At 34.4% G+C, this 25,084-nt stretch overlaps 1 protein-coding gene across 5 annotated transcripts in view; it reads left to right on the plus strand.

Annotated features, from left to right (window-relative positions):
- The first annotated feature begins 3,481 nt into the window (after positions 1-3,481).
- The window catches only part of TNNI3K (TNNI3 interacting kinase), a 317,149-nt gene continuing 295,546 nt past the window's right edge, over positions 3,482-25,084 (plus strand). For all 5 annotated transcript variants that reach the window (XM_082686565.1, XM_082686566.1, XM_082686569.1 and 2 more), the window contains exons 1-4: positions 3,482-3,610; positions 4,200-4,308; positions 20,657-20,742; positions 22,096-22,193. In XM_082686565.1, coding sequence (XP_082542691.1) covers positions 3,571-3,610; positions 4,200-4,308; positions 20,657-20,742; positions 22,096-22,193 — 333 coding nt within the window. In that variant the 5' untranslated portion in view covers positions 3,482-3,570. The remainder of the gene's footprint in view (positions 3,611-4,199; positions 4,309-20,656; positions 20,743-22,095; positions 22,194-25,084) is intronic.

Raw genomic sequence — 25,084 nt, forward strand, 5'->3', positions numbered from 1 at the left:
TCATAGTATATAGGAAACAAAAATAGCAATATACTTTTTTTCTTTCTTTAATATACCCTCACATCTTGGGATACTGAGAACACCTGTTTAAATTACTGAAAAATTGATTTTTTACCTTTATTTTCATTCTTATATATTGTCAAGTCCTATTCATTTTAAAGAATTAATTGAAATATTACCTCAGTAATGTTCAGATTCATAATGGTAATTTATAGCTCCATCCAACATACTTCAGGTATTCTAGTGGAAAAGAAAGGAAACTTGTTTAATAAGAATCTTACAAATTATACTTCTTTAAATGTGGAAATTTATGCTTAAAAGGAAATTGACCAAATAATTTTTAATTGAATAATTTTATCTTAGACAATACACAAATTTCCTTTAGAAGTTTGTGTTTAGGGTGCCTGAGTGACTCAGTTGGTTAAATGACTCGTTTCAGCTCAGGTCATGGTCTGGGGTCCAGGGATCAAGCCTCACAGCAGGCTCCTCCTGCTCTGCAGGGAACCTGCTTCTCCCTTTCCCTCTGCCTACCATTCCCCCTGCTTTCTCTCTTTCTGTCAAATAAATGAATAAAATATTTTTTTAAAAATTTGTTTTAATAGGATGAATTTTATGTTTATTAAACACAAGGAAAAAGCCTAGATATATACCAATTAGTAATTCTATGTTTAAAGCAATAATTCTCTTAATTGCTTATCAACCAGATATAATACATCAACAATCTAAGCTTCCCTAAACTTTGGGAACATATTAATAAGAACTCATATACAGTGAAAGAACAATTTAGGTTTTAAGTGTAAATAAACTCATATTCCTAAATTTGTTAAGAATTGTTCCAAGGGCATCAGTTTGATTTCATGGGATCCATGTCCCTTTATAATTTATCTGTTGGAATCATAAAGGTAGAAGTGTCAAGGTCAGTTTTTATATTTTTCATCTTGAGATCATCCTTTTAAATATTTATAAAGAGACTTATATGAAATATAAATAGCAGATGCACAAGTGTAGATAGGATAAATAAATAATATGAACCCAAAATAAAGGAATTCAGAAAGAATGTAAATAGGCTTATTGAAAGAGTATTAGAACATATCTATGTATGTGCTGAAGTGGTCTGATAAATCATTTGAAAAGATGGAGACATTAACATTATATTTAGGCAATTCAGTAGAACATGGAGGTTGGTCAAAAAGGAATAGTTGAAGAACTAAGGTATTTACTAAATCTCCCCTGACATTTTGAATGAAAAAAAAAAAAGTATGAAAGAAAAATTGCTTACTATGAGTCATATATTCCTTTGAGAAGGCTTTTTCTTATAAGTTATAAATATTCCTTGACAAGCTCAAATGATCTTGTTAAGACATTACTATTTTAGGTCTTATTTATTTTATATTTTTCCTTAATTTTTAAAAATTGTTAGACTTTTCTACTAAAAGTTGTACATTTACAGAAAAATTGAACAGAAAGTACAGAAAGTTCACATATACTCTTTATTACCACCCTCCTCAGTCTCCTCTATTATTGGCATCTTAAATTATTGTGGTACTTCTGTTACCATTGATGAACCAATAATGATATGTTATTATTAACTAAAGTCCGTAGTTAACATTTGTGATTTATAGTTCTATGAGTTTTTCTAAATGCATAATGCCAAGTATTTACCATTACATTATCATACAGAATAATTGCACTACCTTAAAGAATTCTTGTTCTCCACCTATTCATTCCTCTCCCTTCCCTGTTCCTCCAACAACCACTGATCTTTTCAATGTCTTCATAGTTTTGCCTTTTCCAGAATGCCATATAGCCAAATCATCTATTGCCCTAGTGATTTCCATAGAATAAAACTCTGAGAATCTAAACAATCTTCTTTTTTTTCTTTACTACAGTGTTTTATTCTCTCTTCTCTTACATTGAATTCAAAACACGAAAACCTTCAGATAAGTAGGCAGTTCATTTTAAGCAACCTTAAAATGGTGCTCTTCAAAGTATGCCTCGGGTAGCATTTACCTGAGTGATTAGAATCACTAAGCATTCATGTTGAAATTCAGATTCCTTGGCCCTAGTACTGATCTTACTGAATAAGAATTTCTAGGGATGTAACCCTATCTCTCTCTCTTTTTTTTTTTTTTTTGCATAGATCCTTAGGTGGCATCTACACCCACTAAAGTTTGAGAAGTTTACCATTTTTGTAATTAGGTTGTGTTTTTGATAATATATGAAATAACATGCTTTTTGAACTTTTGGCAGTCCAGAACGGTGAAGAGTAGGATTCAATCTAGAGCATTTGGCCAACTCAACATAGAAAGAAGTAATTTTTACAGAAATATATTCAGTAGTGAGGAGAATATTTCCTGATTCCATGTGGATTCCCTCCTACATCCCTTAGGAAAGAAAAGTGAAAGATATTATCCTGGGTCATTTGCTTATTCCAGCCTTTTCTTCACCTTCCAGAAGGCATGCAGGAGGATTACTCCACTGCCCTTAGCCCATGACCTAAACTCATATTCTTAGAAGTGGCTTGTAGATTTTGTTCCTCTGAAAGTAAAGAATTGTTATAGTTTAATAACATTAAATATTTTATGTATTGGGGTTAGGCCAAGAGAAATGAACCCAATGAACCCAATGAAGTAAATGGAAGGTGAATGAAAGAAGAATTATGGGAGACTTTAACAATCATATCTACCTTGAACTTCAGAAATATATAGACCCAGAATGGATTCCAGACTCGTCCGCCTATTAGCAAATCTGGATTTTCTCATCCATAATATAGGAATGATATATATACCCTGCAGAATCTTGCAACATATGAGGTATAAATGACAAAATGTATTTAAAGCACTCAGACTAGTATCTATCACACAAGAAGCGTTCAATTTTATTATTCACAATATTGTTCTCATCATTGTTATTTTATGAATTGCCATTTGTAGAATCAGTGTCTTAGATTTTATCTATGATTCTTATGGTGTTCAACATAATCAACACAGGTAAAATTTAATCATGGTCTTTGTTGAGAATTTCTTCTTATAACTTTATACTTCTAATATAGGCAATACTTACACTTATTTCTATTAGTAGCATGTCAGAGGGTATGGGTTCCCAGTATTTATATATAGAGAGGGGGATTCCATCACCAGTCACTCTTTTCCAACTGGCATTACTTTAACTCAGGGGAAACTGATTAGGAAGGAGCTCTATATAGTTTTAATAGCTGTTTGTGAACCTCAGATGTAACTGAACGACTTTCTAGATTTACCTATTAATTGTCTCATGAAGCTCTGCATGGATAGATAATCAGTTGATGGAGGTAAATAATCCTATTGAAACATTTGCTATTTATTTTTGATACAGCTGTTTTAAACAGACTGATTAGTTCCCTTTATGATTTCACCCTTGAAAGTACAAACTGTTTTGTTCTTTGTCATTGTTGCATGACATTCCATTTGGCAGTCAGCTTATTTTTAGCCAGACTATCAAAGTATTTTTCAACTGGACTGCCACTGCACTTGAACTTGGAATCTTGTAACCTGAGGAACTGCACTGGGAAAAAGAAGAAACTTCTAACAAATGGGAAATTATAAATCTAGACCAACCCAAACTTGCACTGGTAATTATTTTTATATCCTTAAATATAACATGTTTCAAATAGTAGTTATAGATAATAACACATCATTGGAGTATCTGTTAATTTTTACATGGAGGAAATGACAATGTATTATATGAAACTGTTGAGAAGATTGTCTGAACTCAAATTATTTTTCTCTGCAAGATTTTTAAAGAAAACAGAAAATTTCTTACAAAAACATATTAGTTTTTAGGTAAAATGTTCCTAGGAATACTGCTGAATATAGAGATTTTAGAATTATATCTTAAATACCAAGTATTTGAAATCTAAAAACTTTTATCTAGGAACTAGAGATTGATATAATTAAAATGCAATAAAATCAAATGAAATAAGGCAAATATATTCTTTTATGTAAATATATTATCCAGTATCAAATGGGTTCTTAATTACTACAATATGATTGCATTTTAGATATAAACATCTGTATTTTAAGCTCACAATCAGTAATTTAAATTAAGTATTGTAGAATTTAGAATAAAAAACCGAGTTTTAATTACTTGTATGTTATGATCTGTGTCTGCATTTTGCAAAGCACAGCTATGAATCAGTCCCATTTGTTTTTCTTTACTAGATGAATGGAAGAAGAAAGTCAGTGAATCTTATGTTATTATAATAGGAAGATTAGAAGATGACCTGCGGATCAAAGAAAAAGAACTTGCAGAACTAAGGCACATATTTAGGTAAAGTTCTCAGAGTTAATTTTTCTTGGTATAAGTATCTTTATTAATTACCTTTTTTAGATACATGTATATTTAAAAACACAACCCACAGAATCTCAGATGTTACCAGGCATGTTAGGCTTTAAAATATAAGGTTGGCCCTTCTTGACCATTCATATAGCCCTAAAATGCAAATATCTCCCTAAAAAATTGACTTACATGCTACCATTGCTAAAGTTTAAAAAGAGAGGCGTATAAGGGCTGACTTTTGAATACAAGCTGTTGCTGATCTGAATAATCTTTCCTGGAATTAGGTCTTTCTTGTAAGCCATGCCAGCAACAAAAAGCAAGATTTCTCTTCCCAAATGATGGTAGAATACTGGCCATGCTGTTCTTTTTGAACTACTAGGATAAGTCCAATTTTAACAAGCCTTCTGTTCTCTCGACATTCAGAGGCTGTCCCTTAATGGAACTGAATATGATTCTGCCCCTGAACAATCATATAACACTGTGTATTACCGGCTTCAAGCTTTTAGTGGGTTTTGTTCATGATAACAAGAGAAAAATAATCTGGCATAGTGTCACAACCTTGGAAGACACAAAATGTTCAAAAAAGAGGGGCAGGACCCTTCTATACACAAGCAACCTTCTGGAGAAATTGAATCTGGCATTGAAAAACTAGATGCATTTTGGAGGGTCAGTGTAAGTTAGCTGCCTGACTGAGGAAACTTCCATGCAGGCCAATCAGCCATGTTGACTTTTACCTGCGTTACTTATCTAATGTACTTGTGACAAAGAACTCCCTCTATTTTACTTGGAAAACAAGTGTGAAGCACTGACCAAATGACATATTTTTCACCTAAATTTCAGCTATAGTAAATATACAAAGTTCACGTAACTGGCAATTAAAGTTATCCATGTATAATATCGTTTATATGAAATTGTGGATTAAGGCTTTTTCAGGCAATTAATTTATAATTTAGGAAATAGTTGATCCTCTGTGTTAATTTGGCCCAAAATGATAAATCAGTATTGATACTCATGATGAGATATCCTGGACTGACTTTTGCAAGTACTTGAACATGATCAGTTATGGGAAAACTTTTCAAATTCCTGTAGAGATTTGACTGACACTGGTATAATAGATTTATACATACATATTTATTTTGTTGGAGAAGAGATGCAAATGTAGAATTTAATCATAAATCCTATAGTTCTTATTGACTCAGATAAATATGCTGAATGAAATGTGGTTAAACTAAAGAGATTTTCCTCAACTTCAAGAACTCAAAAACTCATTTATTAATTTATTTTTTTAATTTAAGAAGTACTGTGCAGGTATGTCAAGGCTTATTTAAATAGACATCCTTTTAAGGATTAAGTTTAACAATAGGCTTGAGATATAGGTTTCTCTCATACTCCCTCAACAACAGACCATTGTTTTTAACAGCTTCTGCTATAGCTGATTTTTCCTACATTTCCACTATATGATTAATGTTACCTCCCTTTTTCTAATTAGTATTAGGGTGAGAAGCAGGAAACAGTGTCAGGAAGAATATAGTTCAGAATTTATTGTGCTAACTATATTCAAGTTTTTATTCCAGACCCACCAAATACAAAACATTTGGTAATTCTCAACATGACTCTGTGTGATAAATATGAATTCTGATGGATGATAAACTAAGGACTAGAGACATAATATCTTATCAAGATCATATGACTAGTAAGTGCTGGAACTCTTATTTGGTCAGCTAACTACTGAGAGAGGTCTTCCTACTAGTACCATGGAAAGTCTAGAGGAGTCAAGAAGAAAAAATGTCTTGACCATTTTGTCTAAATTGAGTAGGAAAATTGTGTCACTCAGTGTAATGGTTTTACAGTGATGCAAACATAGTTTTAAACCCAGTTTCTTTTATTTACAAACTATGTAACCTTGGATATGTTCGTTAATTTTGTTGAGCCTCCTTTGCATCTGTAAATGAGGTTAATAATAAGCTCACAGGTATTTGCAAAATAGTACTGAGGTGAGGGCCTAACACACAGTAGGCATGGAATAATTGGAAGTTTCTATTATCATGATTGGATAAATAGGGGTAGATAGAAAGACTGAAAACTTTATTATCTAGTAGAAGAAACAAATAGTTTTTTAAAAGTTAGAAAGTAAGAAAGTTAGGATTAAATGTTTTAATATGAAAATATTAAATGTTTTAATATGTTTTCAAAAGTAAAAATGTAAAATGTTAGAATAATTCAATATGATGCCAAAATTTGAAATCTAACTTTTAAAGATTGTGATCAAAAGGGATTTGGCGACAGTACTAGAAGGCTCGTCAAAGTAGATATCAATTTTCCTAAGAATAATAGTAGGGCATTTTATGGAAAAGAGGACTGGCAGTCTGGTGCTAAAGCCATTGAGGAAGTGACAGAAATGTCCCATTAACCAAAAGTGATAATAATGAAGCTAAGGAGAAGATTATCCCCAGCTTAGAATCATGTTTCTCCAAGGGCTAAGAGCTGCCTACAGTAGAGTAACCAACAGTGCTTGATAAAATTTTAGATTCCATGGTTCCATTCCATATCAAATGAATCAGAATCTCTGAGGATTATTTCCAGAAACCTGAATTTTTAACAAACTCCTCAGATAATATTTTTGCATGCTAAAAATGATACTTCTAAAAAACTACTTCTAGAAAGATATTCAAGTTGCTGTGAAAACTCTGCCTGAAGTGATATTGGTGAAGGGTTAAGGAACATGAGAAGAGAAAGCAGGCAACTAGTATGGTCTACAGAGATTCAAGGGTGCAAACAGACAAACAAACATAAACAGAGCACTCTGTCTGATTCCATTAAGACAGATAGCATCACTGGGAAAGAAAGTCAGTCATGCCGAGGGCAAAGTTCTGAGGATTTTTCTTTTCTCTAAAATAAAATGATGGATGACAAGGAAAGAAAAGAATGGAGTGCTGAGAATATAAATTGTCTAACCCATTGATTCCCACACCAAAATTTTAAAGCATTTAGGAAGATGAAGCATAGTATTATATGAGATTACATTTAAGTATCTAGGACATTTTGGGTATTACATAAATGTAGAGCCTTTTTCTTTCTCATCTTTATCCATGCCTTACATAATGTAAGGAGTGCTTCTGTGATGAACAACTGTGTTATGCCTCATGACATCAGGCTTTCTCTAAACATATAAATAAGAGGAGAATGGCAAAGATGTCCAAAAAGAGGCATTTAACACCAGAGTCACAAGTGGAGGATCACTGGTATAAACACAGATTTGGGAGGTTTGGGGAGTTTTTATTGTTTTTGTTTGCTAACAAGTTCTTTATGGCATTCCAGGTAGATAATACATTCATTCATTAAAAGAGATTTTCCACATCATTGTCCACCAAGGCTTCTGTTAGCTCACATACATGATCTCCTGGTATAGCTTTCATATACAATACAGTGTACAGGAACATAGTACTAAATTTTAAAAAGATAAAAAGAACTAAACCATTATGTTTCTTATGCCAATCTATAGCAGCTTTGGGATGAGAGTTTGCTAGGGTAAAGAAGGGGAAAGGAAATGGAATGTTCTCTCATCATCCACAATAAAGTTGCATTCACTCATAAGTTTGGACATTTGTTGAGATAATAGATGAAAGATAGGAGGAGATGAAGAAAAAGAGAAGACAGAAAAAGGAAAGACAGAAGTGGTACATTGGAATACCATTGTCTGCATTTCCTCTTTTGTGCTTTCTCTAATCTTTTTGTTTATCAATGTAAATAGCACTTACTACATGGTGTTTTCTTTATCCATTTCCAAGTCTGTCTAACCACTAGTATATGTGTTCTCTAGTGGCAGCTTCTTTGTCTTATTTAGCTTTATTTATATTTGTGTTTATTTGTAATACCTATTTGTATAGCACTTGAAAAAAAACAACTTAGTGCTTGCCATGTTCTAGGCATGCTACTAGATATTTTATTTATTTTTTTAAAAGATTTATTTATTTATTTATTTATTTATTTATTTGATAGAGAGAGAGATCACAAGCTACTAGGTATTTTAATATGCATTAGCTCATATCGTCCTTACTGTATATATGTAAAGTGCTTTAGCACAATGACTGGCACATGGTAAATGCTCAAAAATTTTTGTTAAAAACAGATAATCATTGTTTATGTTAGCAACCTTTGAGGTAGGCATTCATTGCACTTGCCATTTTATACCTAAAGAAAATGAAGTTAATCAAATTAAATTGGCTTGAACTAGGATAAACAACATATCTGATTATACTGGGATTGTATCGACTAGTATTTAATTTCAAAATGTGTAATCTCTGTGATCTTTGTTCTCAACCTGGGAGGGGGGGTAACAAATTATGTATTAAAATTATCCATGAAATATTTTCATTTTCTCTATACCATTCCACAATTTTGCTTTATCCTGTGTATTAGAACTATGCCTAGGGGTGGGAGTAGAAGACAATATTTTAGTTCCCCACCCCTACTCCTGGTGACACATGTACCCCACACTCAATGTTTGAAAAACACTCCATGGTGGCCCTCCACATGTAACTTTAAAAGCTTTTCAATTAAATTATTTTGTTTCAATATGTTTTTAAGTCATTAGAAATTTTAGAACTGTGCTCTTCTAATTTAATTGTCAGAGCTACTCTTCATCTGCTTAATCTGTAATATGAAATTTGAGGTCACTGAGGAGGTTGCAGAGAAGTTATATTGTTCCGATACCATAGTATTTCAGCAATAATCAAAATAATCCTATTTTTCTCATTTTAAATATTATTTTCACATTGCATCATTATACCTTGGTTGATAATGGTAATATCCCACTTTGAAATTTATTAGGCTTGATAAATAAACAAAAATAGTCAGAAGAATGCTCTGTTCCACAAGCAAGCATTTGTAATATTTGATGCTAAAAGTGTTCAGAGGAGGAGAGAAGAGAGAAGAAATATGCATGCCCTTCGTGCTCATTTTCTCCCTGAAAAGTTCCTCTGGGCCCAGCTACAGTCCACCATACCTAGCCTCCAAATGAAATATCTTCCAAAATTCTACTTTTTCAAAGCTATAACCAATTATAAAATTTAGCTAATGCCAAATGAATAGCTCCAGAAATATGGCAGGCTGACCTTATCTAAAATAATGAAATTCTGCATCAAGTTGAGAAGTAGAATATTAAGAGGGAACATGTCATCTTATAATATTGAAAGAGTGTGAAAGTATTATTTGGCATGTTTGGTTAGTACATCATGCTAATTAGCAATGAAACAAAGCAAACCACCACAGCAACAGAAAGACAATTCACATTGTCCCAAGACTACCTACCTCTGTATTTCTTTTCTTGCTTGTCTAGGTAAAACTCGTTATGAATAAGAATTGTACAGTAATAGCTTATAAAATCCTTATGAAGCAGCTTGATCTCAATCTCTTTTTTCTTTCAGTCTCTCTCTCCCTCTAGCTTTGCTACCTCACTAGCTCTCACTATCTTTCCTCCTTTTATCCTTACTCTATATTCTTCCCTCTCATCCCATACTGCCTCTGTCTTCCCTTTCAACTTCTGATCTCCCTTCTCAAATGCAAGGCAAAACAATAAAATTGTTAAAATAATCAATATAATATTCAATATTAGTGCTTTATTAAGAATATTATAGTAGCTAATGTTTATAAAAGTCTTACAAGATCTAAGCCTCACAATAAATTATTATTGTCTCAATTTTATTATCCTTAGCTATTCTTGCTCTACCTGCAAACATTTCAGTAATTATTTATTGTATGATGAATGAATAAATATATTTCATGTTGTTAGTTTGCTGATTGGATCTCTGTGATGTTGGGCAAATGTGTTTCTGGGTGTTTCCTGGGTATATACCTTGCGAACAAATCTTATCGATGATTTTTTTGTTTCTGTTGTTTGGTGGGACAAGAATCAGAAACCACCACAAAGAACTACATAAGAATTTACGTGGGGAATGAGTTGAGAAGTACTGGAGATGACGGAGAAGTAGGGGCATGAGGAGCTTTCCTCCTCTCTTGAGGTCAGATCATTTGGAACACCCAGGAAATCAATCTGAGGATTAGAAGCAGAATTTCTATGGTTGGAGGAAGACAACATTGCAGGTTCAAGATGTATGGAAGTGAACTGGTGGAGAGGAAAGCTGCCAGGCTGCAAAGGGGAGGGAATACTTCCCACAGGAGAGAAAAGGGAGAGAGGAAGAGAGGGGTTGAGAGAGTGTGGTGTTGGGTTTGCACAAGAAGAAAACCTCTCAGGCCACAGCCTGGTGAGTTGGGGGAACTGGGTGGTGCAAGTTTTTTTACAAACATTGAATATAGCTCAGACTCTGAGCTTTTGGAAAGTTTGTGACTTTTGCGGGAGAGTTGCGGTAGCATGTGCTCCTGGAGAGTAGAACATCTCTGGCCCAGGAGCTTGAACAAAGTGCAGTAGGGATCTCAGAGGTCTCACTGGGAGAAACTGTTCCCCTTCCTGGAGTATATTTTGAAGAAAGTTTATATCCTCTCCAAGGACAAAAGACACTGCAGGCACCAGCAAATGGCCTTTCATTGGCAGCAAACAAGTGTGCACAGAGGCCGGATAACCTGGTTGCTGCTTTTCATGTTGCCAAAGCATAGAATCAGCACACTGTACAGGTGAAAAAATCTTTTTCTGGGACAAAGAGCACTAGTCAGAGAGCGGCAAGTCTCTAACCCAGAGGTTGAAGCTGACCGGAGTGGTGCCATTACTTTTAAGATTTGGAGTTTTGAATCCCAAGGGCACCAGAGACAAATACAAGACAGATGGGCACCGGGCATGCTGTGACCCTCCCCTTTGCATGAGGGCTTCGGGAACAGCGAGGGTGTGAGAGCCCCCAACTGGAGGACAGAGTGGTATGTTGCCATTTTACTCCCACTACCAATACAGCCAGGCAGCAGGGAACAACACAGCGGCCCCTAGGGGAGTTGGGAGCCGCTTTCATCAAACACCACACCCCCTGTGCTTGGCAAGTGCTTTTTTTTCTTTACTGGGTGGGTCAGGACTAACTGTGCCAACTTAGCAGGCCTCTCCCAGAGAACAACAACCCAGGCAGCATACCACAAACACCAAGTGTACTGATTATACAGTGCCTCACAGTGTCCCCTTCAGTTCTGATGGAAATAAGACCAGGCTGTATTTTTTGTTTCTCTTGTTCTTTTTCTCTTTTCTTTTTTCCTTTTGTTTTATTTCCCCCCCGCTTTGGAATCAGACTTACAGTTTTTTGTTTGTGAGTTTGTTTTTTCATTTCCTTTCTCTTTCTCTTGTGTTTTTTGTTTTATTTTGTTTTGTCTTGTTTTTTGGATTAGGATTCTTTTCTTTTGTTTTTCTTTATTTCCCCCCCTCTTTTTTTTTTCTTTGGAATCAGGCTTATAGCTTTTTTGATTGTCTGTTTGTTTCTTTCTTTTTCTTTTTTTTAATTTTCTCTTATTTTAGGATGAGGCTCTTTTTTTCCCTCTTTCTTTCCAGGCTTCTTTCAACAAACAAATCAAAACACACCGACATGAAGGTCAAATAGTCCCCACTGCAAGCAAAGAAGATCTCTGCAAAGGACAGCTAGTGGGAAAAGACTAGCAGCAACACTGTCTACAGAGACCTGGCAGACCAGAAAGGATTGGCATGATATAGTCAAACTCTACCTTGGGAAAAATATACAGCCAAGAATAATTAATCCAGCAACTGTCATACAGAATAGAAAGAGAGATAAAAAGGTTCTAAGACACAAACTGAAGGAGTTTGTGAACACTATACCAACCCTTAAGAAATATTAAAGGGGACTTTGAGCAGAGAGAGAGACCAAAAGTAACAAAGACTAGAAAGGAACAGAGACAATCTATTGGAACAGCAATGTTACAGGTAATACAATGGCACTAAATTCATATCTTTCCATAATTACCCTGAATGTAATTGGACTAACTGCTCCAACAAAGACAGGGTATCAGAATGAATAAAAAAGCAAGATCCATCAGTATGCTGTTTACAAAAAACTTATTTTAGACCCAAAGACACCTCCCGATAGAGAGGGGATGGAAAACCATCTCTTATGCTAATAAACCTCAAAGGAAAGTTGGAGTAGCCATCCTTGTATCAGACTAGATTTTAAACCAAAGACTGTAATAAGAGATAAAGAAGGACACTATATCATAATAAAAGGGTCTATCCAACAAAAAGATCTAACAACTGTAAATACTTTTGCCCCTAACTTGGGAGCACCAAATATATACAAATCAATAAAAAACCTAAAGAAATGCATTGATAACAATTCAATAGTAGTAGGGGCCTTTAACCCCCTGTTCATAGCAATGGACAGATCATCTAAGCAGAAGATTAACAAGAGAAAAAGGACTTTGGATGGCACACTACACCAGATGGACTTTAATAGATGTATTCAAAACATTTAAGCAGCAGAACATACATTCTTTTTGAGTGAACACGGAACATTCTCCAGTAGAGATCATGTACTGGGTCACAAATCAGGACTCAACCAGATATAAAAAGACTGAGGTATATCTAGGTATAAAAAGATTCAGACCATAGTGCTATGAAATAAAGTCAACCACAAGAAAATATTTGGAAAGGCCACAAATACATGGAGGTTAAAGAACACCCTACTAAAGAATGAATGGCAAATGCCTGTGTGTCTCAGGTGGTTAAGTGTCTGCCTTCAGCTCAGGTCATGACCAGGTACCTGGAATGGAGCCCTGAAATAGGGCTCCCTGCTCAGTGAGAATCATGCTTCTCCCTCTCTATCTGCCATTCCCCCTGCTTGTGCTCTCTTGCTCTCTCTCCAGTGCTCTTTTTCTCAAATAAATAAATAAAATATTAAAAAAAAATGAGTGGGCCATCCAAGAAATTAAAGAAGAAATTTAAAAAGATACATGGAAACAAACAAAAATGAAAACACAACAGTTCAAAATCTTTGGGATACAGAAAAGGTGGTGTTAAGAGGGATGTATATAGCAATATAGGCATTCTTCAAGAAGCAAGAAAAGTCTCAAATATGCAACCTAACCTTACACCTAAGGGAGCTAGAAAAAGAACAGCAAATGAAGCCTATATTCAGCAGGAGAGGGGAAACAATAAAGATTAGAGCAGAAATCAATGATACAGAAATCAAATGAACAATAAAACAGATCAACAAAACTAGGAGCCAGTTCATTAAATAATTAATAAGATTGATAAACCCCTAGCCAGACCTATCAAAAAGAAAAGAGAAAGGAACCAAATAAATAAAATCATGAATGAAAGAGGAGAGATCACAACAAATACCAAAGAAATACAATTATAATATTATGAGCAACTATATGCAAACAAATTAGGCACTCCAGAAAAAATGGATAAATTCCTAAAAATGAATAAACTACCAAAATGGAAACAGGAAGAAATAGAAAATCTGAACATAACCAGCAAAGAAATTGAATCAAAGATCTCCCAACAAACAAGAGTCCAGGGCTAAGTGACTTCCCAGAGGAATTCTACTAGACATTTAAAGAATTACTACCTACTCTGAAATGTCCAAAAAATAGAAATGGACATAAAACTTCCAAACTCATTTTATGAGGCCAGAATTATCTTGATTCCAAAACTAGGCAAAGATCCCACTAATAAGGAGAATGACAGATCAATATCCCTGGTGAACACAGATGCAAAAATTCTCAAAAACATACTAGCTAATCAGATCCAACAGTACATTAAAAGGATTATTCAGCAGGAACAAGTAGGATTTATTCCTGGGCTTCAAGGGTGGTTCAACATCCACAAATCACTCAATGTGATATACCACATTAATAAAGGATAAGAACCATATGATCCTTTTGATAGATGCAGAAAAAGCACTTGACAAAATATAACATCTTTGTTGATAAAAACCCTCAACAAAGTAGGGATAGAGGGAACATACTTTAACATCCTAAAGACCATACATAAAGGCCCATAGCTAATATTATTCCCAATGGAGAAAAATTGAGAGCTTTTCTCCTGAAGTCAGGAAAACAACAGGGATATCCATTCTCACCACTGTTGTTCAACATAGTACTGGAAGTCCTCACCTCAGCAATCAGAGAGCAAAAAAGAAATAAAATGCCTCCATATCAGCAAAGTAGAAGTCAAACTTTCACTCTTCACAAATAGCAGGTTACTCTGGAAAACGCAAATAAACTCAAAAAAAAATTGCTAGAACTGATACAGAAATTCAGCAAAGTTGCAGGATATAAAATCAACACACAGAAGTCCTTTGCATTTCTATACACCAACAATGAAGCAGCAGAAAGAGAAATCAATGACTTGATCCCATTTACTATTGCACTAAAAACCACAAGACACCTAGGAATAAACCTAACCAAAGAGGTAAAAGATCTGTGCACTGAAAACTATAGAACTGTTATGAAATTAAGGAAGACACAAAGAAATGGGAAAACACTTCCTTCTCATGGATTTGAAGAATAAACATTCTTAAAATGTCTATAATGCCCAAAGCAATCTACACATTAAGTGCAATCTCTATCAAAACAACACCAACATTTTTCATAGAGCTAGAACAAGGAATTCTAAAATTTATACGGAATGAAAAAAGACCTCAAATAACCTAAGTAACATTGAGGAATAAAACCAAAGCTGGTGGCATCACAATTCTGGACTTCAAGCTGTATTACAAGGCTGTAATCATCAAGACAGTATGATACAGACACATTGATCAATGGAACAGAATAGAAAGCCCAGAAATTGACTCTCAATTCTGGTCAATCTTCAACAAAGCAGGAAAGAATATCCAGTGAGAGAAAGACAGTATCTTCAACAAATGGTGTTGGGAAAACTGGACAGCCATAGGCAGAACATTGAAACTGGATGACTTTCTTACACCATACACAAAAATAAATTCAAAATGGATGAAAGATTTATATGTAAGGCAGGAATCCATCAAAGGCTTAAGGAGAACACAGGCAGCAACCTCTTTGATCTTGACTGTAGCAACTTCTTACTAGACACATCTCAGGAGGCAAGGGAAACAAAAACAAAAATAAATGATTGGGACTTCATCAGGAGGAAAAGCTTTTACACAATAAGAGAAATGGTCAAAAAGAAAAAAGAAAAAAAAATGCAGCAAACAGAATGGGAGAAGATATTTAGAAATGGCATATCAAATGAAGGACTAGTACCCAAAATCTATAAAGAACTTATCAAACTGAATATCCCAAAATAAAAAATCCAGTCAAGAAAAGGGCAGAAGACATGAACATTCTCCAAAGAATACATATAAATGGCTAACAGATGCATGAAAAAAATTCTCGACAACACTTATAATCAGGAAATACAGATCAAAACCACTATTGGATACACCTCACACCAGTCAGAATGGCTAAAATTAGCAACTTAGGAAACAACAGATGTGGGTAAGGATGTTGAGAAAGGAAACCCTGCTGCACTGTTGGTGGGAATGCGACTTGTGCAGCCACTCTGGGAAACAATATGGAGGTTCCTCAAGAAGTTAAAAATAGAGCTACCCTACAACCCAGCAATTTCACTACTAGGCATTTATCCAAAGAATACAAAAATAGTGATTCAAAGGGGCAGGTGCACCCCAATGTTTATAGCAATACTATCCATAGTAGCCAAAATATGGAAAGAGCGCAGGTGTCCATCGACTGATGAATAGCTATGTTACTCAGGCAGAAAAAAGAAATCTTGCCATTTGCAATTATGTGGATGGAATTAGAATGTATTATGCTCAGTGAAATGTCAGAGAGAGACAAATACCAAATGATTTCACTCATGTGGAATTTAAGAAACAAAACAGATGAACATTGGAGAAGGGAAGGAAAATAAAATAAGATAAAAACAGAGAGGGAGACAATAAGAGACTTAACTACAGAGAACAAACTGAGGATTTCTGGAGGGGAGGCGGGTGGGGGAAGGGGTAATTGGGTGGTGGGCTTTAAGGAGGGCATGTGATGTAATGGAACTTGAGGTAATGTAACTGAGGAATCACAAAATTCTACTCCTGAAATTAATTAATAATACACTGTATGTTAACTAACTTGAAGTTAAATAAAACAAAAAAAAAATTACAATCAGCCATTTGAAACCTAAATTATCAATTTGGGAAACTAGATGATCTAAAACAAATCCTTTTCTTCTTTCCCTAAATTTCAGCAAATTAATTAATTTTAGAAAATGATCTACCTATCAGAATATTTTGGATTGTGTATGTTATTTTTGGCCAACTGTTCAAATGTTACATTTTAATTAGTTTCCAATTGTGGTCATGTCAGATATTTTCTTGAAACGATGAGGTCATGAGAAAGAAGTATAATTGGATCATGAAACTGCATACTCTTCTGTATAAAAGGTAAAGGCTAAGAAAAGAGTTCATTATGCTACAAGAAAGAAAGTGACCTTTGGATACAAAACTACCATTTTTAATGATTAAGGACAGAATTTACTGTTAGAAATATATTCATAATAGTGACTTCATTTTAATTAGGAACTTCATCCATACCTCAGCAAGCACTACGAACTCATTAGGATATGTTAAGTTACAGTATGACATGGCAGGTGATGAAAAATGTAAGGGAAAATTAAAAAATAAATTGAGCTTAGGGTATTAGAATATATAAGTGATGTTCAATTGACAGTGAATTTGACACACACAGTTCCTTTAGAAGAGGCAAAAGAAGAGAATTTGAAATATCTCTCCTAGGAATGATTGCATTAAAACCTTGAATATTTTAATTACATGTTTCAAAACAGAAACATTTGACTAGAAGTTAATGGGAAGTGTGAATTAGGATTCAAATATAGCCCCAAAATAACTCATTAAAAAAATTACATTCCAGTTATTAAAGTTAAGATAAAAATTGTACTATTAAAATTGCACTTGACTGTCAAATATTGTGGGAGCCTATTCTCTGTTGATTCATTTTGTTGGCATTAAGAGAAGTTGCCTGAGTTCAAGGAGGATATAATTCAAGAGAAGAACAAAATAGACAGTAGTTTTGAGCAAGGAGCTCTTTAAAACTATATACCAAGTCACATATGAATGGTCAAGTCTACTTTAAGATTCAGTGACTTAAGAATTGATTGTTGAACAAGAAGTCACTAATATAATTCATGCTTTCAATTTTACGTATGCAAACAATATTTATTCATTTAGGATTATTCTTATTTTAAATAAGGGAATAAACTTTAGTATCTTGTATTTTTTGTTTATTCAATGTTTACTTTCTTTGCAAAGCTGATTGGGGCATTAGAAATCAGGACTAATGCTGGAGTCAATTGTAGAATTCTATCTAGCATGCATTTATCCAGGACTAATGCACTTAAAGGATCCAGGACATATGAGTAGTTTTAAATCAAGTAGACTGCTGAGAACATGGTAAGGTGATTATTAAGAACAGAGGTGGGGCACCCAGTTGGTGTTCAGTAGGTGTTGTGCCAGACTGATCGAATGCATCATTTGATGATGATTGATAGATCATGGAATAAGAAAGCAATTGAATCTATCTTCTCATAAAACCTTTTAGTGCAACTTTTTTCTTCCCCTTGGATTTTTAAGCTCTCCCCTTTTTTCCATTTTAGTTATTTTAATATCTCCAGTGTTGAAAATAGCCTTCCCATGATGCTCCTGGACTGACATTACAAAATTATGATTCTAGTAGTTGCTCTGAGTCACTGACAGGTGCTAGGTGTCACAACGTCCAATTTGGTAGTCTTTTTAAAAGCATGTGAAAGCATGTGAAGACACTTTCTAGGAGCCTAGAAGAGAGTCACCATGAGCATAAAACACTTACATCTATAGAATTGTCAAAATCTGGAAATTTTGCAGGTTATCAGATGTGAGAGATTGAAGAAGATCAAACTTGGTGGGAAAGTTGTGCTAAAATTCTCCCAAGATTTAAACTATGCAAGGGAAGTTTTATGCTCAGTGACCTTGTTAACAATAGTAATAATAATAAAATAACCATTTATTGAAAACATATGTGCTAGGAACTACAGTAAGCCCTAACCTCATGCATTCTTCACAATAATACAATCTCTATGCATTATTTTAATCATTTCATAACTGAAGAAATTACATATTGAAGAGCTTTAATGACTTGTCCAAATTGGAGGGGAGGAAAAATAAAAAACTACTTAAAAGGCAGAAGCAGGATAGGACTGCAATACAAGGACCAAGCTTTAAGGATTCCCTACACTGCTAAAATGATTTCCACTTTTAAAACATCAAAAAATGGCAGGTATTGCTGTATAATATTAGAAATATGTTGAAAAACAAATTTTCTCAAGGGTTTATTACTTCAGAGGTGCTCCCAAGCCTTTTCTTTCAGCTTTTGCCATTAAGTTCATTATAGTTAACTCAAAAGGTACTTCCTTCCCTGTTCTTCTTTTAGGCTAAAGGTTATATATTTCTTTACATTTAACAGAAGCCTTCCCTTTCCTTCCCCACCCAATACTTTGTTTTCTGTCTTTTGATCTTATTGTGTGTTTTCATTGCTGGATAATGGAAGGACCAGGAAAGAAAAAACCAATGCAGCTCAGGGTTTCTAAATCATTGTCAATCAACATCTTCAATGGCTAGTCACAGTTTCCTTTCCCTTTTTATTTATGGACACTGATTTCCTGCAGACTTTAAGAGAAAAATCCCATCCACCTAGGTTTAAAAGCAGAGTTCAGCTCTTCAGAAAACCTATGCTATTTGAAATCATAATCACCGAGAAGAACTCTGTGAATGCACTTGTAAGTGGGCTTCTGAGTGCACTTTGTTTAGTACTACATATTAAGTTTAATATCTGCAAGACATCTGTAATACAATTGGCTTTAAGAGTTTAGAAGCCTGACTCAGGCAAAGGCTGCATATTTCCAAGAACCATGTTATTTTGTGCAGTTACTGCACATACCATAAAATAGGTATACCATTGACAATTAGGTTCATTTTAGATAGACATTTAAAACAATAGTATTTTCATCAGAAATATTTTTTTAGCATCATTCATTGAACTGAGGGGGAAGTGCAGATAGGAGTGAGTTAAACTTTTAGCTATTTTCCCCTAAATTCTTGTCTCCTTGATCTATTATATTATTAACATTTGTAAGGATGACTCTGAGTATTGTACTTCTACATATAGCATTCCAAAGCAAGTTGAGGTATGTTTCTCAATATGAATAAGCATGTCTGTGGACTTTGCAGCTGGGAAGTTGAACATGCAACCCAAGAAGTTTATGAGTATGAGGATGTTTTGGAATATTCTATGAAAACAAACCACTGGAATTGCCATTGCTAATTAAGGTTTTCACCAAGACAGATCCTTCAATGTCTCTAGATTTAGAGGTCCTCTCTTTTTAGCAGCACCCTGGAAATAGCACCTCTTCTTTTCTATTTTAAATATTCCAATAGCTTTTGAAGTGCTTAACTGGGTGCCTTGAAGATAATGTCCTGAATTTATAGTACCTTTCAAGTGTAAGTACTTTACAAATGATGTGGAAGTCTCACTCACCAAAGAGGATGCTATCTCACTCAAGCTGCTGGAGATTTAAATAGGCAGGAAGCCACTGGAAATTGACCTGGGAGGCCAAGGATGTGATCTTATTTCTACTGAAAAATGCCCTGGGAGTACCATTAAGGTCAAGAGGTCAAGCATTTTAGCTTTATATTCCTTTTCCAAGAGTACCTTTGGCTCTCTAGGGCCCTCCTGGGGCAAGGGTCTTTGTTCACACAAAGGCAAGGATTTTACTAATTGAATCACTAACACTACTCCTCTGCAGGGATTTTATCATAGTACCTGATCAGAGTTTAGACCTCTTTTATCTATGAAATCTGACCCCATCAAAGTACAAGGAAACTTTGCTTCAGGCAGAATTTGTAAAACAGCAGGGATTATATACCTTTCTCCAATCATTATCAAATGCCACTTTTTTTTCTTTTTCAAGGGAATTTCTTGACTTTCTCCATAAATATGATGTGAAATTTTGAATGTGAATGAGTTTACTTTCAAATGTCTGTTTTCTATTTCTATTATACATAAATTTTATTTATTTTTTTAATTATACATAAATTTTAATTCATAAAATTCCTTGAAAAGTTCAAATTATACATAGAACACAAAACTACATAACGGTCCTTAATTTAAACTTGTCTCTTCATATTATGTTCTCTCTACTTTAAGTATTCTTTATATGGATGCATATTCAAAATTATTTTTCTAGGTACAACAAAATCCTAGAAAAGATATACTTCTGAATTTATAGTAACAGGTTTCCTTTCATAATTTTTCAACTGAAAAATAATAAACTAAAAGGTAAAATCTTTGGTCATATGAAAAACTTTTTTTTCAGCTCTGATGATGCCTTCAATAAAGTCAACTTAAATTACCGCACAGAGAATGGGCTGTCTCTACTACATCTATGCTGCGTTTGTGGAGGTGAGTGCTTAAAACTCAGTATTTTACAAACTAGTTATATGTAGCTATGGTCAATGATTTGAGCTGCTTAATAGTCTACAAGAGAATTCTATTCATGCTTAATTTTCTCTTTTGCTTTGTCCCTAAACTCTGATAAACTTCAGTTGAAGCAGTAACTACCAGGCAGATGTTCCAATGGATTTAGCTCTGAATTTAAGTTTCATTTTGTTTCTATCCTGAATCAAGTCACTTAATTTGCTTGAAAACTAAAAAAAAAAAAAAAAAAAAGGAATTCAGTATTGGGTGTGCCAGTCAGGGATTAGGTTAAATTCAGAAGCACTTAAAGCATTCCCTAAAATACAATCATGCAATCGCTTTACAATCTGCAGTAAAATATATGTAAGGTAAGATAAATGCCAAAGATAAAATCTTAAAGTGCAGATTGATCAACGTGAAGATTTAGAGTTTAATTGAACTTGTATTTTATTGGTTTTGTTCATTGATGTATCCCAAGCACTGGCATATAGTAGATACTTAATAAATTTATTAATGAATGATTAAGATTTACTTTGTTAATACAAACTAGTATTCACTAAACTCGGGTTTTAAATAAAAAACACCAATGCAGAAATATCAACTCTAATCATATTTTATAAGCATTCCTCCAAGAACTAAACAGACTCTACTTAACAGATCTTCCTCCCAAATTTAAACATGCATTTCCAACCTCGATTCCTTCTTCCAGATTTCTCTGATCTAAAGAAACTCTACTGCTAATAATGTTCTGAGGAATCCAGTGCAACTAGATTTTTATCTAAGATTTTTCACTGTTTATTGAAATGAATTTTCATGTTTTTATGTTTCAAAACCAACCAATAATGAGAGTACTACAGAAAAAGTGTAACAGAATGAATTAAATAAATACCACTGATACAAGGTTCTATGCATGTAATAGAAGTGTACAGTACTAAGGATGGCTGTCAATTAATAGAAAACTTTACAAATGGCCTTCAGAACAGCAGTCTGACATTTTTTTAAAGATTCCTTTTATTTATTTATGTATTTGAGAGAGAGAGAGAGAGAGAAAGAGCAAGAGCCCCAGCATGTTTGTCCAGGGGGGAGGGAAATAAACAGACTCTGTGTTAAGCATAGAGCCCAAGGCATGGCGATCCCAAGATCCTGAGATTATGACCTGAGCCAAAACCAAGAGTTAGACACTCACCACTTAACTGCCTGAGCCACCTGAGCCACCCAGGTGCCACAAGTCTGACATATTCATTCCTCGGTGTGAATTTATCATTAAGTCAAAGAGAGATTTGAAAGTCAATTTCTCTACTCCCACAATTTAACCTTTTTTTCACTTTTCTCTTTAAGGCAACAAGTCACATATTAGAACCCTTATGTTAAAAGGGCTTCGCCCATCTCGACTAACAAGAAATGGATTTACAGCCTTGCACTTGGCAGTTTACAAGGTACAGTATTTTTGTTCCCATAATACTGTATTACACTTAAGATGATGTGTATCTTCAGACTGCTGCTGCCCTTTCTGCCCTTCACCCTCCTCCTCTTTTTCTTCTCCTCCTCCTCTTCCTCCCTCTTCCTCCTATTCTTCTTTTTCCTCTTCTCCTTCTTGTTCTTCTCTTCTTCCTCCTTCTCCTCCTCCACCTCCTTCTTCTTCTTCTCCTTCTTCTTTCTTCTTTCTTCTCCTCCTACCTCCTCCTCCCCCTCCCTCTCTCCTTTCCTCCTCCTCCCTTTTCTCCTCCTCCTCCTCCTCCTCTTCCTCCTCCTCCTCCTCCTCCTCCTCCTCCTCTTTCTTCTTCTTCTTCTTCTTCCTGTGTGTGATGGGGAGTTAGCAAATTGGTAATCATGAAAAACATTCAGAGTGACTAGAGCATTATATTACTAGGGGAAGCTCTTTCTCTATATTGACCTGATATCATCTATATACCAGGTACATACTCTGTAATATTTTCCATGTTTAACTCATTTAAGTCTCACAAGAAACTATAAGTGAATACCATTATTATCTCCAAGATTACATGGTTAGTTAATGGGTTAGCCAGGATTTGGGACCTAGCCTTCTGGTCCCTTTGCCAGAGCTTCTCACCAAGAGACCAAGTTGCCTCTGTGCAATAGAGGACGAGGTTGTCTTTGAGAATGAAAGAAGCACATTGAAGCTACATTTATTTTTCTGCACATTACCTTAATTAAAAATATCTCTAGAGGCACCTGGGTGGCTCATTTCGTTAAGCATCTAACTCTTGATTTTGGCTCAGGTCACGATCTCAGGATCTTGAGATCGAGCCCTACATGGGGTTCTGTACTGGGTTTGGGGTCTGCTTAAGATTCTCTCTCTCCTTCTCCCTCTGCCCTCCCTCCACCACTCCTCACATGCGCACTCATGCAACACTCTGTCTCTCAAATAAATATATAAAATCTTTTTAAAAAATACCTCTTGCGTTCCCTTTACTTTCCTTCTTTTATTTTTCCTACTTTTTCTTCAGTTTATTTCCTTGCATCAGTCCCTGTTTCACAGCTAACTCAGTACTTGATCAGAAGGTAAATATAAAAGTGGATTGGAAAAACTGGGATATTCAGTATTGGGATAGATCCTGGAAATTGTCATAAATATAAATGTATAGAATATATAAAATAAATATAAACTGTTTCTTCTCTAATCATAACACTTTAATATATAATTTTACTTACTCTATACTTATGAGTTAAGTATTATACTGGGTTTTATATACATTATTTCTTTAACTATTAATATAACTTAGTGATACGCATAATAACATTTTTTTAAAGAAAAGGAAACCGAAGGTTAAAGTTACATATCTAGTAAAGGTCAGAATAGTGATTGGGATCAAGTGCAGTTGGCTCATACTCTCAGACTCTCATTATATTGTATATTTTGTTCTTTCTTAATTTTATATGAATCTGTGACAGGGTTTTATTTTTATTTCAGTTTTGTTTGTGCAGGAGTTGGGAGGGGGGCAGCTGTTGCTCATATCAGGATCACTTCTCACTAGGTTCCCTCCCCAATCCTTTAGAGTTTATCGTGGTGAGGGGAAAGAAGCCATATTCTCCCATGATTCAGATTCACATATTCCTGTGATTCATAGTGCAGATGCTCTAATATTCATCCTTTTTTGAGCCCAGCCAATGCCTAGTCATTTTTTTCCTGTGAGAAAGTGTCAGTTATGTGCTAACTTGTTTTTAATACCTTCTAATCATCCTGTGAAACTTGAATTGAGGCTGAGTTCAGGATATGGTAAGCAGAGTCTGATCTGGCTTTTCTGCTGACTAGCAGGAGATAAAAGTAGAAAAGCTCCAAAGAATAAGAAGCAACTTAAGGCAGTATATGAAACCATGAATTCTGAATCTGACTGGGGGGTTCCTTTCTATATTAGTTTGTTTTCCTAATAATATGACACAACCATAGAAATGCATTTGAATAATTTAGTGCTACAATCTTTACATAATTTCTTCTACTTCTGTTTATCAAAACTAAATTTCCATATTTAGAATTGCATTTGCTCTATTTCTTCTGTTTTCATATATTTTATGGAAGGATATATGGACTAGATATTTTTTAGCAAGTTTAAACAAATTTAGAGCCTTAGGACATAAGGTAGGCAAAGATTTTGAAAAGGCTATAATAGAGTGCATGATTATTCTACTTATTCCTTAATAAAGGCAAAAATAAATTAAATTTACAATTTCCTTTAAAACACATTCATACTGCCATTCATTTTACCATTCATTCTACCATTCATACTACCACTGCATTAAATCTAGTTCTAATTATCCATTCCCTAACCTGCCTAAGAAAAAGAAAATCCACTTACATCATCACAATACAATGATCAAAATCAGAAAATTTAATATTGATGCAATATTATAATCTAGAGTCCAGATTCAAATTTGATTAGTTATCTTATTAGTGTCATTTATAAAAAGTTGTTTATATTTTTCTTGTTTAGAATTGATTCAAGAATCATTCATTTTTAGTTTTCTTGTCTCAGAATCTCTTTTATCTGAAAGAAATTTCCTTGCCTTTATTTCCTTTCCTTTCCTTTCCTTTCCTACCTTGATTTTAATATTTTAGTTCACACAGAACAGTTAGTTACTTATGTATATTTATTTTGATTTTTATAAATATTTCAAGTGAACTTTATTTTTTCTTACCACTCACAAAATGCATAATCTGATTTTCACATCTTTTTATTGATCACATCAGCAACTCATTTAATCATATACCCTGGCATGCTGGATCCAACTCAGAGCTGGGTAATTTTTACCAGTAGGGCAACTCTGCTTTCTTTAATAATAATGGAACAGGTGTTCTGCTTTTTAATTT

This window comes from Mustela nivalis (assembly GCF_964662115.1).
Source record: "Mustela nivalis genome assembly, chromosome: 10".
In the NCBI taxonomy this organism is placed as follows: Eukaryota; Metazoa; Chordata; class Mammalia; order Carnivora; family Mustelidae; genus Mustela; species Mustela nivalis.